Raw genomic sequence first — 16,970 nt, forward strand, 5'->3', positions numbered from 1 at the left:
TGTCATGATCTGGTAGCTTGACATGGTACATGAAAATCTTTAGGTTTTTTAAGCCTTGTGAAATTGAGGTACTATAAACATCAGAATATATTAAGATATTTTTTCCCCACACCGAAATGGGTGTAGCCAGAGGTATGTGTTAGAAAAAGGTTTACTGTAAAATGTCACTCATTCAACCAGTATTGTACAATAATTCTAATGGTCAGAATACACTTCAGTTAACAGTATACCACTCTGCTCCCTCAACACTGTAGAACATTGCTCCCATATGTTGACTGTACACTTTCATGTATGGATTCTCAATACAGATCTATTAAAACAGAAATGTTACAGAGTCTGGTTTGAATCCATAGCATGGTTTTATTAACGTAGAAACACGACAATCACTTTAATAGCAGGATTAGAGTTAACCTTAAGGCCCATCTATTAAATTGTGTTCACTTAATGTTAAACGGATTACAAGTTGGACAATGTGTAAGCACCAAATAGAACCCCTCCATTCTAGGAGCTCTTCCTAAATAGGAAAGCAATTGGTTGAGCCCAAGTCCAGTCAGCTTGATTGGCTGTGTCACCTGTGAAAATGACAAACATCAATAAAATATTCCATGCTTTGCCTAGGATTTTACTCCCTATAAAAAACAATGAACATACATCGCTTAACTGACAAATTTAGATGTGAAAATGAAGTATTAGAAAGGTTGTACTTACTCTGCACACGGGGAGCTGTATTCACTCACAGCTTCATCACCTGAAAACAGAAAAGAGGAGAATGCAGAGGTCAGTTCCTTTATAATGATAACTACTTCCCTGTCAGTCATTAAATTCCCACTGCAGGGGTGAACCAATGGGCCCATACTGGTGACGTCTGGTTTCCTTTCAATGAACTGGAGTTATTTACGTAACCTTGACGGGTATGCCAGTGGCCAATATTTCAGAGAATGGGGTGGTTTGGAAACTGGTATTCCATGAGAGGGGAGATAAAAAAGCTACACACACGAGGAAAAAAGAAAAACATCCCTTTGTCTTTCAAAGATAAGTAAAAATCCACAGATCATTGTAAAGGTTTTAAACACTGTTTCCTATGCTTGTTAAATGAACATGCACCTGTGGAATGGTCATTAAGACACTAACAGCTTACAGACAGTAGGCAATTAAGGTCACAGTTATGAAAAACTTGACACTAGAGGCCTTTCTACCAACTCTGAAAAAGACCAAAGAAAGATGCCCAGGGTCCCTGCTCCTCTGCGTGAACGTGCCTTAGGCATGAGGACTGCAGATGTGGCCAAGGCAATAAATTGCAATGTCCGTACTGTAAGACGCCTGAGACAGACGGACAGCTGATTATCCACAGTGGCACACCACGTGTAACACCTGCACAGGATGGCAACAACTGCCCAAGTTACACCAGCAACGCACAATCCCTCCATCAGTGCTCAGACAGGCTGAACTGAGGTCTTGTAGGCCTGTTGTAAGGCAGGTCGTCAGACATCACTGGCAACGTCGCCTATGGGCGCAAACCATCGCTGGACCGGCAAAAAGTGCTCTTCACTGACAAGTAGCGGTTCTGTCTCACCAGGGGTGATGGTCGGATTCGCATTTATCGTCGAAAGAATGAGCGTTACGCCAAGGCCTGTACTCTGGAGCAGGATCGATTTGGAGGGTCCGTCGTGGTCTGGGGGCGGTGGGTCACAGCATTATCGGACATTGCCTGCAATGACAAGCTCTCTCAACAACGCTGTGCGTTACAGGGAAGACAGCCTCCTCCCTCATGTGGTACCCTTCCTGCAGGCTCATCCTGACATGACCCTCCAGCATGACAATGCCATACTGCTCGTTCTGTGCGTGATTTCCTGCAACACAGGAATGTCAGTGTTCTACCATGGCCAGCGAAGAGCCCAGATCTCAATCCCATTGAGGACCTGTTGGATCGAAGGGTGAAGGCTAGGGCCATTCCCCCCCAGAAGTGTCCGGGAACTTGCAGGTGCCTTGGTGGAAAAGTGGGGTAACATCTCACGTCTTAGTTGTTCATACAAATATTTAAACATGTTAAGTTTGCTGAAAACAAATGCAGTTGACAGTGAGAGGACTTTTTTTTTTAATGAGTTTATATATTACATCACACGGTGCACTTTTGGTAAAAGCTAACAAGTTGACACTTAAGGTCACATCCAAGGGGTGTCACTCATTTAATGGAGGGCCTCTTCTGCTGGATTTTTTTTTCTTTCTCTCAATTAAGTCCTAGACAACCAGGTGAGGGGAGTTCCTTACTAATCAGTGACCTTAATTCAATCAAACATTTACAAGGGAGGAACAAAAACTCCCACTCGGCCCTCGAATGAGTTTGACACGGTCTAATATCTAGTTGAGTGTTTATCTTTTTCCATTTGAGAAAGAGTATCAGTTTTTCATGATAACCCTTGGGGAGCACAGTGTTTTCTGCAAATGAAATCACTTTTAAGGTTGCAGAATTTCAGGAAACTTAAATACCCTGGTATTCCATAAATCCTGGATGGAGGATAATGGATATCCTGCTTATTCTCCCTTTTCTGTGAATCCGCCAGTCGGGATTTTGGGAAAACCACAGAATTTATTTAAAGTTCTTGGCAACCCTACACATTTCACTGTTAGATGGAATTCTTACTTGTCTGGTAGTAGTCATACACTTTCACCACAGCTGGTTTCAGATTCCTCACAGGCACATCCTCCTCTATGGCCAGGCTGTATGTCTTCGTTTCCTTCTGCTTGAGCTGGAAGAAAAGGAATAATACATTTGACATTGCAGTTCAATGTTATAGATTCACATAGTGTTACTGTATAAAACATCCACTACAGTCTTACTTTGATGTTACTGTTCAAGTTAAATCCAGTGTGTAGATGCAGATGAGACCACATCCAACTAAGTTCTGTAACCGATAAAGACAGCCCCGTTTAGATGCAACAGTCATGTTCCTACCCCATCTAGGTAGATGATGACATGTCCTTCCTCCAGGTCAACACGTTTGACAGTGGGGTCATTTTTCAACTGGAAGAACAGAACACAGGATAAGATTGTGTCATAGTACAACTGATACATTCAAAGGACAACTACTGGCATTGACAAAACGATAATACTTACAATTAGAACAGATGCCATTATCATTTTATACATTAACTAAATCCTCAAGGGGATTATACCTAGGGCCAGGAGTGTTCCCCAAACTGGTAAAACTCCTGGCCTTGATTAACTGAGGTTCTCTTATTGACTCACAGGCCCGAGGGAGGACTTGTCCAGGACGAAGCCGGAGAGAAGCTTGACATTGATGATCACCATGTTGGTCTCCTCTCGCCGACCATTGTACCTGTCAGTCACACAGAGTCAGATGGATATTATCTTAAAGGTGCAAATATGCAGAAATCGCTCCACCATTTCCTGATTGCTAAAATTCTACTAGTTAATGACAAAACAAGCAAGAAAATCATTGCACCATCTAAACCGCTTTGAAATATATTTTCAGTAACCAAACATTTTTTATTTTATGCTGTTCAAAACCGAAAGTAAGACGCAAAAACAATACTTAAGAATGGGAAGCATAAAAAGAGATCTAACATTTGTTAGACTTGCAGTCAATGAGGATGATAGATCTATAACTCATATTTCCACATGAATTGTCAGGTCGCCCAAAAAGTTGTGCAGCATTAAAGATGCATTTTAAAATGCATCTACACACTGGTGGTCGTCATTTTTTTCAGCTGCTATTTCAAGGGTAAAAGGAATACCACTGTACCTGACAGCCACAGACACTATCAGAGATTTCTTGGTGCCGTCACATTTCCCAAGCGTCTGTGTTGAGATGTTGAAAGCAGAGAAGTCAGGAGGAGGGGGAATATTGTAGTGCATGGCGATCTGAAAAGACAGACAATACTATTGAGATGCATGAAATCAACATAGACATTTCAATGTACAGTAGCACACATGCATTTCCATTAATGCTGAAATTCTAGGGATGAAACGTTAGTTTTTGTGCAACAGTGTGCTCTACTGAACACAAACCAGATACTCAGTACATGCAGTACTGAGAGGCAGCAAAGGAAAATGACTGGAGCCTGACCTGCACAAACACGCAGCTCTTGCCCTTTGCCTTGATGTTGTAGTCTCCAGGGACCTCTCTCAGCTGCTCCTCCTGATAGAGCAGCCTGTTGTTCTGATTCACAGTGAACTCCATCTTCAGGCCTCTGGCCGAGCTCACACTGACTGTACTGGCGCCCTCTGGACTGAAGGTGGCAGCACCGTACTTGGCCAGGGCCTGCAGTGCTACTACTGTGTCCTGGTGACAGTGGGGAGGGGGGGGGAGAAAAGTACTGTTGCAAAATCAAATCTGGATCAACTATAGTTTGGGTATGGATGGAGAGAATCAATAAAATTAAGCACAATTCAAGGAAATCCATGTGTTGTGTTATGAAATGATTGTAAGGCTTTAATACAATGTCCAATTTGCTACATTTCATATACAAATAAGGATTTGGTGTGATCCATGTTTGGCCATGTACTAACAGTAGGATCGACAGGCAGATGAGGTGCTAGAGTGAATGAAAGTCTACCAGACCAACAAAGTACCTGTGTGGAGGCAAAGCCTCCGTAGGGGTTCTGCTGCTGGGCCAGCCAGCGGACGATGCCAGTGGAGTAGTCCAGCCCAAAGCCTGGCATGGTGGGACCGGAGAGCAGCGCCAGCAGCACATAGGATGTCATCTCCACCTCCAGAGAGTCCGTCTTTGTCCCAGAAGCCTCTGGTCTCTCCCAGTGACGATTGCCACCTGTGGGAATTTTCATTGTCAGTGGTCGGCAGTGACCGTTTTTACGGCAGACAGAAAGGTAGAAAGAGACATTTTCACCAAGAGACAAGACATACCTGAGGTAGCAGCTATCTTGTCCAGGTGGGTGATGAGCTTGGCCCTCATGACCTGGTTTTGGGCCAGGGTGAAGGTGTAGGACAGCAGGGCCATGGTGTAGGTGTTCTCCAGCTGGTCAGACACTGCTGCCTTCAGACACGTCAGACTCTTCTCCACCATGGGGTCCTGACACACTCACATACAACAGGATTGTGTTTATTAGGCACCAAACAGAGGAACACTGAATGATCCAGATATTCCCTCCCAGTTTCAATAAGAAACATGCACATTGTTGCAAAATGTTCATGGCTTTTCCATTGCGCTCCCTAATGAACACAACCCAGACCTTTTATCAGGTTTTTAATACGGGTATGAGTACCGAATAATGTTAGCAATATAAATAAATTAACTAGTGTATATACTGTGTACAGTGACAGAGCTTGAGAGAATCTGCAGAGAAGAATTGGACAAAATCCCTAATATATACACTTTTCAAAAAAATAAAGGGAACACTTAAACAACACAATGTAACTCCAAGTCAATCACACTTCTGTGAAATCAAACTGTCCACTTAGGAAGCAACACTGATTGACAATAAATTTCACATGCTGTTGTGCAAATGGAATAGACAAAAGGTGGAAATTATAGGCAATTAGCAAGACACCCCCCATAAAGGAGTGGTTCTGCAGGTGGTGACCACAGACCACTTCTCAGTTCCTATGCTTCCTGGCTGATGTTTTGGTCACTTTTGAATGCTGGCGGTGCTTTCACTCTAGTGGTAGCATGAGACGGAGTCTACAACCCACACAATGGCTCAGGTAGTGCAGCTCATCCAGGATGGCACATCAATGCGAGCTGTGGCAAGAAGGTTTGCTGTGTCTGTCAGCGTAGTGTCCAGAGCATGGAGGGGCTACCAGGAGACAGGCCAGTACATCAGGAGACGTGGAGGAGGCCGTAGGAGGGCAACAACCCAGCAGCAGGACCGCTACCTCCGCCTTTGTGCAAGGAGGAGCAGGAGGAGCACTGCCAGAGCCCTGCAAAATGACCTCCAGCAGGCCACAAATGTGCATGTGTCTGCTCAAACAGTCAGAAACAGACTCCATGAGGGTGGTATGAGGGCCCGACGTCCACAGGTGGGGGTTGTGCTTACAGCCCAACACCGTGCAGGACGTTTGGCATTTGCCAGAGAACACCAAGATTGGCAAATTCGCCACTGGCGCCCTGTGCTCTTCACAGATGAAAGCAGGTTCACACTGAGCACATGTGACAGACGTGACAGAGTCTGGAGACGCAGTGGAGAACGTTCTGCTGCCTGCAACATCCTCCAGCATGACCGGTTTGGCGGTGGGTCAGTCATGGTGTGGGGTGGCATTTCTTTGGGGGGCCGCACAGCCCTCCATGTGCTCGCCAGAGGTAGCCTGACTGCCATTAGGTACCGAGATGAGATCCTCAGACCCCTTGTGAGACCATATGCTGGTGCGGTTGGCCCTGGGTTCCTCCTAATGCAAGACCTCATGTGGCTGGAGTGTGTCAGCAGTTCCTGCAAGAGGAAGGCATTGATGCTATGGACTGGCCCGCCCGTTCCCCAGACCTGAATCCAATTGAGTACATCTGGGACATCATGTCTCGCTCCATCCACCAACGCCACGTTGCACCACAGACTGTCCAGGAATTGGCGGATGCTTTAGTCCAGGTCTGGGAGGAGATCCCTCAGGAGACCATCCGCCACCTCATCAGGAGCATGCCCAGGCGTTGTAGAGAGGTCATACAGGCACGTGGAGGCCACGCACACTACTGAGCCTCATTTTGACTTGTTTTAAGGACATTACATCAAAGTTGGATCAGCCTGTAGTGTGGTTTTCCACTTTAATTTTGAGTGTGACTCCAAATCCAGACCTCCATGGGTTGATACATTTGATTTCCATTGATAATTTTTGTGTGATTTTGTTGTCAGCACATTCAACTATGTAAAGAAAAAAGTATTTAATAAGAATATTTCATTCATTCAGATCTAAGATGTGTTATTTTAGTGTTCCCTTTATTTTTTTGAGCAGTGTATATGGGCAAATGTGTAGCAACTCTAACACACAGGTTTTGGGTTGTTTAATATATTTGATTGTAGTGCACCCATTGTACTTTAAATAAAAATCTGTACAGACAGAATATATTGGTTCATTTATTTTATAACCAAGCTCTAGTACTGTAGTTGAATCAGAGACAATAGGAGGTGCGTAGGAAAAACTCGCCGCCCACAGATTCTGCATTCAATCACCCCTTAACACCGAGTGCTGTTTGGGATAAATCTGTCATCTCCATATTACTGACCTTTCTCTCCCCTGCAATCCCAGAGCCCCAATCCCTCGTTGACCTTCTGTGTGAAGACTCACGACAGACTCTACTACATGGTGGCCTCTGCCCCGGAGGCCATGAGGATATGGATGGATGTTATAGTAACCGGAGCCGAGGGCTACACGCAGTTCATGAACTAATAGGGGAGACTTGTGTACGGAGGCCTAGCAGTGACACACTTCAATAGACTCAGGCCTTATCCTCTCCCCAGTATTGGGAAATTGCCTTTTTATTTTGTATCTATTTTTAAATCACTTTACAATAGACATTTTTCTCCACCTGCTCCTGCCCACGGATTGAAAAAGGGAGTCCTGGAAAAGACACTGTATATAACCAAAATGACAACTGTCAGATTTTCTGCTCAAAAGCCTTTCTATTTTGTCAAATTGAGATATTGTTTGTTACAGGTTCTTGCTTGTGAGACCTGTGTGTATCAGTGTCGTAACTTTTTTTTTTTTTTTTTTTACACTATGGAATATTGCTAAATTACATTATACCAATGGTTTCAGATGGTTGTTTTATACAAAAGGCATTTCCCGACTACCTATTTAGTTCAAACTTAAGTGAAGACAACTCAATTTGTTCCATCGGACTTTAGCTTACTGCTGAACTAGATTCCACTAATGTTGACTTGACCACTTGCACATGTCATTATAATAATGCTAATCATTCTGTGCCTTGTCAGTCTAATGTCACTGAACAGTAACCTCCTATGCACTTCTGTAGATCTGATTGGGTAGGTTGAATTATTGCTTACACTTTCCAATTCTTTCAGATCAAGAATGTCATGATCTGGTAGCTTGACATGGTACATGAAAATCTTTAGGTTTTTTAAGCCTTGTGAAATTGAGGTACTATAAACATCAGAATATATTAAGATATTTTTTCCCCACACCGAAATGGGTGTAGCCAGAGGTATGTGTTAGAAAAAGGTTTACTGTAAAATGTCACTCATTCAACCAGTATTGTACAATAATTCTAATGGTCAGAATACACTTCAGTTAACAGTATACCACTCTGCTCCCTCAACACTGTAGAACATTGCTCCCATATGTTGACTGTACACTTTCATGTATGGATTCTCAATACAGATCTATTAAAACAGAAATGTTACAGAGTCTGGTTTGAATCCATAGCATGGTTTTATTAACGTAGAAACACGACAATCACTTTAATAGCAGGATTAGAGTTAACCTTAAGGCCCATCTATTAAATTGTGTTCACTTAATGTTAAACGGATTACAAGTTGGACAATGTGTAAGCACCAAATAGAACCCCTCCATTCTAGGAGCTCTTCCTAAATAGGAAAGCAATTGGTTGAGCCCAAGTCCAGTCAGCTTGATTGGCTGTGTCACCTGTGAAAATGACAAACATCAATAAAATATTCCATGCTTTGCCTAGGATTTTACTCCCTATAAAAAACAATGAACATACATCGCTTAACTGACAAATTTAGATGTGAAAATGAAGTATTAGAAAGGTTGTACTTACTCTGCACACGGGGAGCTGTATTCACTCACAGCTTCATCACCTGAAAACAGAAAAGAGGAGAATGCAGAGGTCAGTTCCTTTATAATGATAACTACTTCCCTGTCAGTCATTAAATTCCCACTGCAGGGGTGAACCAATGGGCCCATACTGGTGACGTCTGGTTTCCTTTCAATGAACTGGAGTTATTTACGTAACCTTGACGGGTATGCCAGTGGCCAATATTTCAGAGAATGGGGTGGTTTGGAAACTGGTATTCCATGAGAGGGGAGATAAAAAAGCTACACACACGAGGAAAAAAGAAAAACATCCCTTTGTCTTTCAAAGATAAGTAAAAATCCACAGATCATTGTAAAGGTTTTAAACACTGTTTCCTATGCTTGTTAAATGAACATGCACCTGTGGAATGGTCATTAAGACACTAACAGCTTACAGACAGTAGGCAATTAAGGTCACAGTTATGAAAAACTTGACACTAGAGGCCTTTCTACCAACTCTGAAAAAGACCAAAGAAAGATGCCCAGGGTCCCTGCTCCTCTGCGTGAACGTGCCTTAGGCATGAGGACTGCAGATGTGGCCAAGGCAATAAATTGCAATGTCCGTACTGTAAGACGCCTGAGACAGACGGACAGCTGATTATCCACAGTGGCACACCACGTGTAACACCTGCACAGGATGGCAACAACTGCCCAAGTTACACCAGCAACGCACAATCCCTCCATCAGTGCTCAGACAGGCTGAACTGAGGTCTTGTAGGCCTGTTGTAAGGCAGGTCGTCAGACATCACTGGCAACGTCGCCTATGGGCGCAAACCATCGCTGGACCGGCAAAAAGTGCTCTTCACTGACAAGTAGCGGTTCTGTCTCACCAGGGGTGATGGTCGGATTCGCATTTATCGTCGAAAGAATGAGCGTTACGCCAAGGCCTGTACTCTGGAGCAGGATCGATTTGGAGGGTCCGTCGTGGTCTGGGGGCGGTGGGTCACAGCATTATCGGACATTGCCTGCAATGACAAGCTCTCTCAACAACGCTGTGCGTTACAGGGAAGACAGCCTCCTCCCTCATGTGGTACCCTTCCTGCAGGCTCATCCTGACATGACCCTCCAGCATGACAATGCCATACTGCTCGTTCTGTGCGTGATTTCCTGCAACACAGGAATGTCAGTGTTCTACCATGGCCAGCGAAGAGCCCAGATCTCAATCCCATTGAGGACCTGTTGGATCGAAGGGTGAAGGCTAGGGCCATTCCCCCCCAGAAGTGTCCGGGAACTTGCAGGTGCCTTGGTGGAAAAGTGGGGTAACATCTCACGTCTTAGTTGTTCATACAAATATTTAAACATGTTAAGTTTGCTGAAAACAAATGCAGTTGACAGTGAGAGGACTTTTTTTTTAATGAGTTTATATATTACATCACACAGTGCACTTTTGGTAAAAGCTAACAAGTTGACACTTAAGGTCACATCCAAGGGGTGTCACTCATTTAATGGAGGGCCTCTTCTGCTGGATTTTTTTTTCTTTCTCTCAATTAAGTCCTAGACAACCAGGTGAGGGGAGTTCCTTACTAATCAGTGACCTTAATTCAATCAAACATTTACAAGGGAGGAACAAAAACTCCCACTCGGCCCTCGAATGAGTTTGACACGGTCTAATATCTAGTTGAGTGTTTATCTTTTTCCATTTGAGAAAGAGTATCAGTTTTTCATGATAACCCTTGGGGAGCACAGTGTTTTCTGCAAATGAAATCACTTTTAAGGTTGCAGAATTTCAGGAAACTTAAATACCCTGGTATTCCATAAATCCTGGATGGAGGATAATGGATATCCTGCTTATTCTCCCTTTTCTGTGAATCCGCCAGTCGGGATTTTGGGAAAACCACAGAATTTATTTAAAGTTCTTGGCAACCCTACACATTTCACTGTTAGATGGAATTCTTACTTGTCTGGTAGTAGTCATACACTTTCACCACAGCTGGTTTCAGATTCCTCACAGGCACATCCTCCTCTATGGCCAGGCTGTATGTCTTCGTTTCCTTCTGCTTGAGCTGGAAGAAAAGGAATAATACATTTGACATTGCAGTTCAATGTTATAGATTCACATAGTGTTACTGTATAAAACATCCACTACAGTCTTACTTTGATGTTACTGTTCAAGTTAAATCCAGTGTGTAGATGCAAATGAGACCACATCCAACTAGGTTCTGTAACCGATAAAGACAGCCCCGTTTAGATGCAACAGTCATGTTCCTACCCCATCTAGGTAGATGATGACATGTCCTTCCTCCAGGTCAACACGTTTGACAGTGGGGTCATTTTTCAACTGGAAGAACAGAACACAGGATAAGATTGTGTCATAGTACAACTGATACATTCAAAGGACAACTACTGGCATTGACAAAACGATAATACTTACAATTAGAACAGATGCCATTATCATTTTATACATTAACTAAATCCTCAAGGGGATTATACCTAGGGCCAGGAGTGTTCCCCAAACTGGTAAAACTCCTGGCCCTGATTAACTGAGGTTCTCTTATTGACTCACAGGCCCGAGGGAGGACTTGTCCAGGACGAAGCCGGAGAGAAGCTTGACATTGATGATCACCATGTTGGTCTCCTCTCGCCGACCATTGTACCTGTCAGTCACACAGAGTCAGATGGATATTATCTTAAAGGTGCAAATATGCAGAAATCGCTCCACCATTTCCTGATTGCTAAAATTCTACTAGTTAATGACAAAACAAGCAAGAAAATCATTGCACCATCTAAACCGCTTTGAAATATATTTTCAGTAACCAAACATTTTTTTATTTTATGCTGTTCAAAACCGAAAGTAAGACGCAAAAACAATACTTAAGAATGGGAAGCATAAAAAGAGATCTAACATTTGTTAGACTTGCAGTCAATGAGGATGATAGATCTATAACTCATATTTCCACATGAATTGTCAGGTCGCCCAAAAAGTTGTGCAGCATTAAAGATGCATTTTAAAATGCATCTACACACTGGTGGTCGTCATTTTTTTCAGCTGCTATTTCAAGGGTAAAAGGAATACCACTGTACCTGACAGCCACAGACACTATCAGAGATTTCTTGGTGCCGTCACATTTCCCAAGCGTCTGTGTTGAGATGTTGAAAGCAGAGAAGTCAGGAGGAGGGGGAATATTGTAGTGCATGGCGATCTGAAAAGACAGACAATACTATTGAGATGCATGAAATCAACATAGACATTTCAATGTACAGTAGCACACATGCATTTCCATTAATGCTGAAATTCTAGGGATGAAACGTTAGTTTTTGTGCAACAGTGTGCTCTACTGAACACAAACCAGATACTCAGTACATGCAGTACTGAGAGGCAGCAAAGGAAAATGACTGGAGCCTGACCTGCACAAACACGCAGCTCTTGCCCTTTGCCTTGATGTTGTAGTCTCCAGGGACCTCTCTCAGCTGCTCCTCCTGATAGAGCAGCCTGTTGTTCTGATTCACAGTGAACTCCATCTTCAGGCCTCTGGCCGAGCTCACACTGACTGTACTGGCGCCCTCTGGACTGAAGGTGGCAGCACCGTACTTGGCCAGGGCCTGCAGTGCTACTACTGTGTCCTGGTGACAGTGGGGAGGGGGGGGGAGAAAAGTACTGTTGCAAAATCAAATCTGGATCAACTATAGTTTGGGTATGGATGGAGAGAATCAATAAAATTAAGCACAATTCAAGGAAATCCATGTGTTGTGTTATGAAATGATTGTAAGGCTTTAATACAATGTCCAATTTGCTACATTTCATATACAAATAAGGATTTGGTGTGATCCATGTTTGGCCATGTACTAACAGTAGGATCGACAGGCAGATGAGGTGCTAGAGTGAATGAAAGTCTACCAGACCAACAAAGTACCTGTGTGGAGGCAAAGCCTCCGTAGGGGTTCTGCTGCTGGGCCAGCCAGCGGACGATGCCAGTGGAGTAGTCCAGCCCAAAGCCTGGCATGGTGGGACCGGAGAGCAGCGCCAGCAGCACATAGGATGTCATCTCCACCTCCAGAGAGTCAGTCTTCGTCCCTGAAGCCTCTGCTCTCTCCCAGTGACGATTGCCACCTGTGGGAATTTTCATTGTCAGTTTCCCAGCAGTCAGAAAGGTAGAGACATTTTCACAAAGAGACAAGACATACCTGAGGTAGCAGCTATCTTGTCCAGGTGGGTGATGAGCTTGGCCCTCATGACCTGGTTTTGGGCCAGGGTGAAGGTGTAGGACAGCAGGGCAATGGTGTAGGTGTTCTCCAGCTGGTCAGACACTGCTGCCTTCAGACACGTCAGACTCTTCTCCACCATGGGGTCCTGACACACCCACATACAACAGGATCGTGTTTATTAGGCACCAAGCAGAGGAACACTGATTGATCCAGATATTCCCTCCCAGTTTCAATAAGAAACATGCACATTGTTGCAAAATGTTCATGGCTTTTCCATTGCGCTCCCTAATGAACACCCAGACCTTTTATCAGGTTAATACGGGTATGAGTACCGAATAATGTTAGCAATATAAATAAACTAGTGTATACTGTGTACAGTGACAGAGCTTGAGGATCTGCAGAGAAGAATGGGACAAAAACATTATGGATTTTCTCCCATTCTTCTCTGCAGATCCTCTCAAGCTCTGTCATGTTAGATGGGGAGCGTTGCTGCACAGCTATTTTCAGGTCTCTCCAGAGGCAAAACAGTCAGGGGTCCTGAGCGCTCTGGAGCAGGTTTATCAAGGACATCTGTACTTTGCTCCGTTCATCTTTGCCTTGATCCTGACTAGTCTCCCAGTCCCTGCTACTGAAAAACACCCCCACAGCACGCTGCCACCGCCACCATGCTTCACCGTAGGGATGTTGCCAGGTTTCTTCCAGACGTGGCCCTTGGCATTCAGGCCAAAGAGTTCAATCTTGGTTTCATCAGACCAGAGAATCTTGTTTCTTTAGGTGCCTTTTGGCAAACCCCAAGTGGGCTGTCATGTGCCTTTTACTGGAGGAGTGGCTTCCGCCTGGCACTCTACCATAAAGGCCTGATTGGTGGAGTGCTGCAGAGATGGTTTTCCTTCTGGAAGGTTCTCCCATCTCCACAGAGGAACTCCAGAGCTCTGTCAGACTGACCGTCAGGATCTTGGTCACCTCTGACCAAGGCCCATCTCCCCCGATTTCTCAGTTTGGCCGGCCAGCTCTAGGAAGAGACTTGGTGGTTCCAAACTTTTTCCATTTAAGAATGATGGCAGCCACTGTGTTCTTGGGGACCTTCAATGCTGCAGAAATGTTGGTACCCTTCCCCAGATCTGTGCCTCGACAATCTGTCTCGGAGCTCAACGGACAATTCCTTCAACCTCATGGCTTGGTTTTTGCTCTGGCATTCACTGTCAACTGTGGGACCTTATATAGACAGGTGTGTGCCTTTCCAAATCAAGTCCAATCAATTGAATTTACCACAAGTGGACTCCAATCAACTTGTATAAACACCTCAAGGATGATCAATGGAAACAGGATGCACCTGAGCTCAATCTCATTGCAGAAGATCTGAGGAATCTGTTTTATTTTCAATACATGTGCAAACATTTCTACAAACCGGTTCTCGCTTTGTCATGTGTATAGATCGCTGAGGATTTTAAAAATGGTATAAGGCTAACGTAACAAAATGTGGAAATAATCAAGGGGTCTGAATACTTTTCCAGAAGGAACTGTATATTGGGATGTTGTTTAACAAATTTGAATACATGGCAAGTGAGGCGTTCTGTGGGGGATATCGTCTTGTTTAAAATTGTGTTAAGTAGTTGGACGGCTAAGCAGAAATATCCACTAAGGCCGTTCATGTTTTGATAAAAGCACCAAATGTGGCCTTCTTGTTTATCAATAATATTTCTTTTTAAATACTTGGATATGGAAAGAGGTGATAACTCACAGAAGTGTTGCCATCCAGCTCCAGCAGTGCAGCGGTGATGTAGGCAGTGAGCGACACTTGATCCCCGACCCCTCCCTATGACAACAAAGGATGCCAGTAAACGTCATACAGTACTCCAAGGTGTTACAGTTTCAAAGTCACTGATGTCAGGTAAAACATTGCAGTGTTTAAAACATTCAAATGATAATGGTGCAAAGATAAAGAACAGGTGGGTAATAACTTTAAGAGTACTGTTTTGGAGATGCAAAAGCTGTCGGGACTAGTCAGTCAGACTGAGGTCCCTTTAGGGAGGTGGTATGTTCTCAGGACTGGCTAAAACATGCTTGGGATTCTTGTTGTGCTCAGTATGTGCTCCTTTAGGGCACACGTGGGGTTCTAAGGTCCTGCTGAACAGTACATTATCCTATATGTCAGTGCAATATGAAGTATGTTAAGTACTCATATTTGATGTTAGACTATGTATTATTATCAAGTCTTTTGTTTGCTAGTTATCTAGCATTTTATGCAGACTCCACCATTGCACTCTAAATAGAAATGGGACACTTGCACCAGAACCTCCTGCTGAATCTCTGCCCTTAACGTTACCTTGTCACATTTGGTGGCTGCAGTATAATACTCCTCTTATTACCCACTGAGCTCTGACTCCCCTTTACCTTCATGCCGTTATGGAAGAGTTTCCCCACTGACGCGATTGCAGCCATCCGTCTGCTGGTGACTGGCCAACCAGGCCTTGGCCTGGGCAATGTGGGCGGGGTCCACAAAGATGTAGGGCTTGGCCCCTCCAAAGGACTTCAGCACAAAGGAGGTGAGCCTGAGAGGACACAGGTCAGATGTCACTGGAGTTACACGGACTAGATGTCGTGAGCCTAAACTATGGATCAGACTCTAGATAACAGTAGCCATACTGTATGTGCTGAAGCCAGCTCTATATTTGCCATAGCACATGCTAGTATGGTTTGAGACCATCACATTCCTACCTTGATTACATACTGCAACCCCCTATAATCTAATGTCATCTTCATGACAAACAAATGTAAATTGAGGAATCTAAGAGAAGGTATTATGACTGTGTGGACAACTGAACTGACCACGTGTTTCCAGACTCATCGCTCTTCCCAAAGGCACTGTAGGAGCCATCGTCATGCTTGTAGTTGAGCTCCCTCTGGTAGCCTGCAACACAAATGGCCAATGAACAAAGACACTCCTAGGGACTTGTACTGTATGTGGAAGGTGACGTTAACTGGTTCAGAGCCAAATATATACAACAGGTTGTTGCTAGTCAGAGATGCACACAGGATCAGACAACTCATTTAAAAAGTACAAGGCTTACTACAAATATTGTCATATACAGGGCATGCGATGTATGCCATTAAACGTTGCAGTCCATTTCACAAGGGTTGTGTCCAGTAGGAAGATTGTTATTTTTAGGCTGTAACTGAACATGTCTGATAATAATTGCTTGATTTTCGTTGCAACATGTTGTGCCTTACTGAACTGGACCCAGCTCACTCACCACTGTCTAGGAAGCCTGTGGCCCTGGTCTGGATCTCCATGGTGAGCTGCCTGGTGCTCTGCAGGTAGTTGAGGATGTAGATGTTGGGAGCAAACAGCACCATGTTCTGCTCTCCACAGCCATAGGGCATCTGCAACAGGCTCTGTCCCAGGTTCTTTATGGCCGACCCATCAGGTCACCTGGTGAAAGAGGACCAACCATTGAGACAATCGCAGTGGATAGTTGACCAGCAGAGCCCTCATTTCTTAGCTTAACCCTAAATAACCAATGCTTATCCTGATCAGCCATAACCTTAAGGCAATCATAGATCTGCAGGTGGAAATCCCATCCATGAATAGAGGGATGAAAATCCTTGCCTACACTTCATCTGCACAAAATGGAAAACATATCCTGAAAATGTTATGAAACTTAAATAATTAGGTGTGAAAACTCAGCCAAAACAGATGAAGAATTCTCACCCAGTACTGAGAGGGAGGCCTTGGCAGAGCCCTCCACAAACACCTCAGGCAGCTTCAGAGAGATGTCCTTCTCCACTGGGCCCTCTGGTGATGCGAGACAGATAAACGAGACAGACTGAGTGACTTGAGAACCAATTAAAAAGTATCTGTCATCTAAACCACAACAAATGCACGTCAACTTAATCGTCGGGGTAGTTATGAGAAAGTATGACTGATAGAGGTCAGGAGATTACCTGCAGGGCAGAGCAGAGCGTTGTGGCTGACCGTCTCCTGGGTTCCCTCGGCCTGACAGAGAAAGTGAAACAGCACCAAAATTTAAATGTTTAAAAAGTCAATGATGACAAGTAAATGCTACCATAGAATTTATATGGTAA

At 44.1% G+C, this 16,970-nt stretch overlaps 1 protein-coding gene, 1 long non-coding RNA gene and 1 pseudogene across 2 annotated transcripts; all 3 read right to left on the bottom strand.

The window, feature by feature from the left end:
- Window positions 1-679: 679 nt before the first annotated feature.
- LOC120029012 (alpha-2-macroglobulin-like) lies at window positions 680-5,061 on the bottom strand. The gene is made up of 8 exons (XM_038974298.1): window positions 4,887-5,061; window positions 4,595-4,791; window positions 4,089-4,304; window positions 3,765-3,883; window positions 3,248-3,338; window positions 2,954-3,022; window positions 2,642-2,747; window positions 680-748 (listed from the first exon to the last, which is right to left on the bottom strand). The coding sequence occupies exons 1-8, from the start codon at window positions 5,044-5,046 to the stop codon at window positions 705-707; spliced, it is 1,002 nt and encodes a 333-aa protein (XP_038830226.1). The 5' UTR covers window positions 5,047-5,061; the 3' UTR covers window positions 680-704.
- Window positions 5,062-8,677: 3,616 nt separating this feature from the next.
- The window catches only part of LOC120029238, a 61,405-nt pseudogene continuing 53,112 nt past the window's right edge, over window positions 8,678-16,970 (bottom strand).
- On the bottom strand, window positions 16,284-16,913 carry LOC120028912. The gene is made up of 3 exons (XR_005473545.1): window positions 16,830-16,913; window positions 16,597-16,680; window positions 16,284-16,317 (listed from the first exon to the last, which is right to left on the bottom strand). It is a non-coding gene; the product is annotated as an uncharacterized LOC120028912 (long non-coding RNA).

This window comes from Salvelinus namaycush, chromosome 34, assembly GCF_016432855.1.
Source record: "Salvelinus namaycush isolate Seneca chromosome 34, SaNama_1.0, whole genome shotgun sequence".
Lineage (NCBI taxonomy): Eukaryota > Metazoa > Chordata > Actinopteri > Salmoniformes > Salmonidae > Salvelinus > Salvelinus namaycush.

What these genes read in the sequence shown, in the direction of transcription:
- LOC120029012 (XM_038974298.1), bottom strand. Translation starts at nt 5,046, where the DNA reads ATGGTGGAGAAGAGTCTGACGTGTCTGAAGGCAGCAGTGTCTGACCAG. An exon ending in ATAGTGTCTGTGGCTGTCAG is followed by an intron (nt 3,339 to 3,764) that starts GTACAGTGGTAT and finishes TGTGACTGACAG; the next exon opens with GTACAATGGTCGGCGAGAGG. An exon ending in ACAAGTCCTCCCTCGGGCCT is followed by an intron (nt 3,023 to 3,247) that starts GTGAGTCAATAA and finishes CTGTTCTTCCAG; the next exon opens with TTGAAAAATGACCCCACTGT.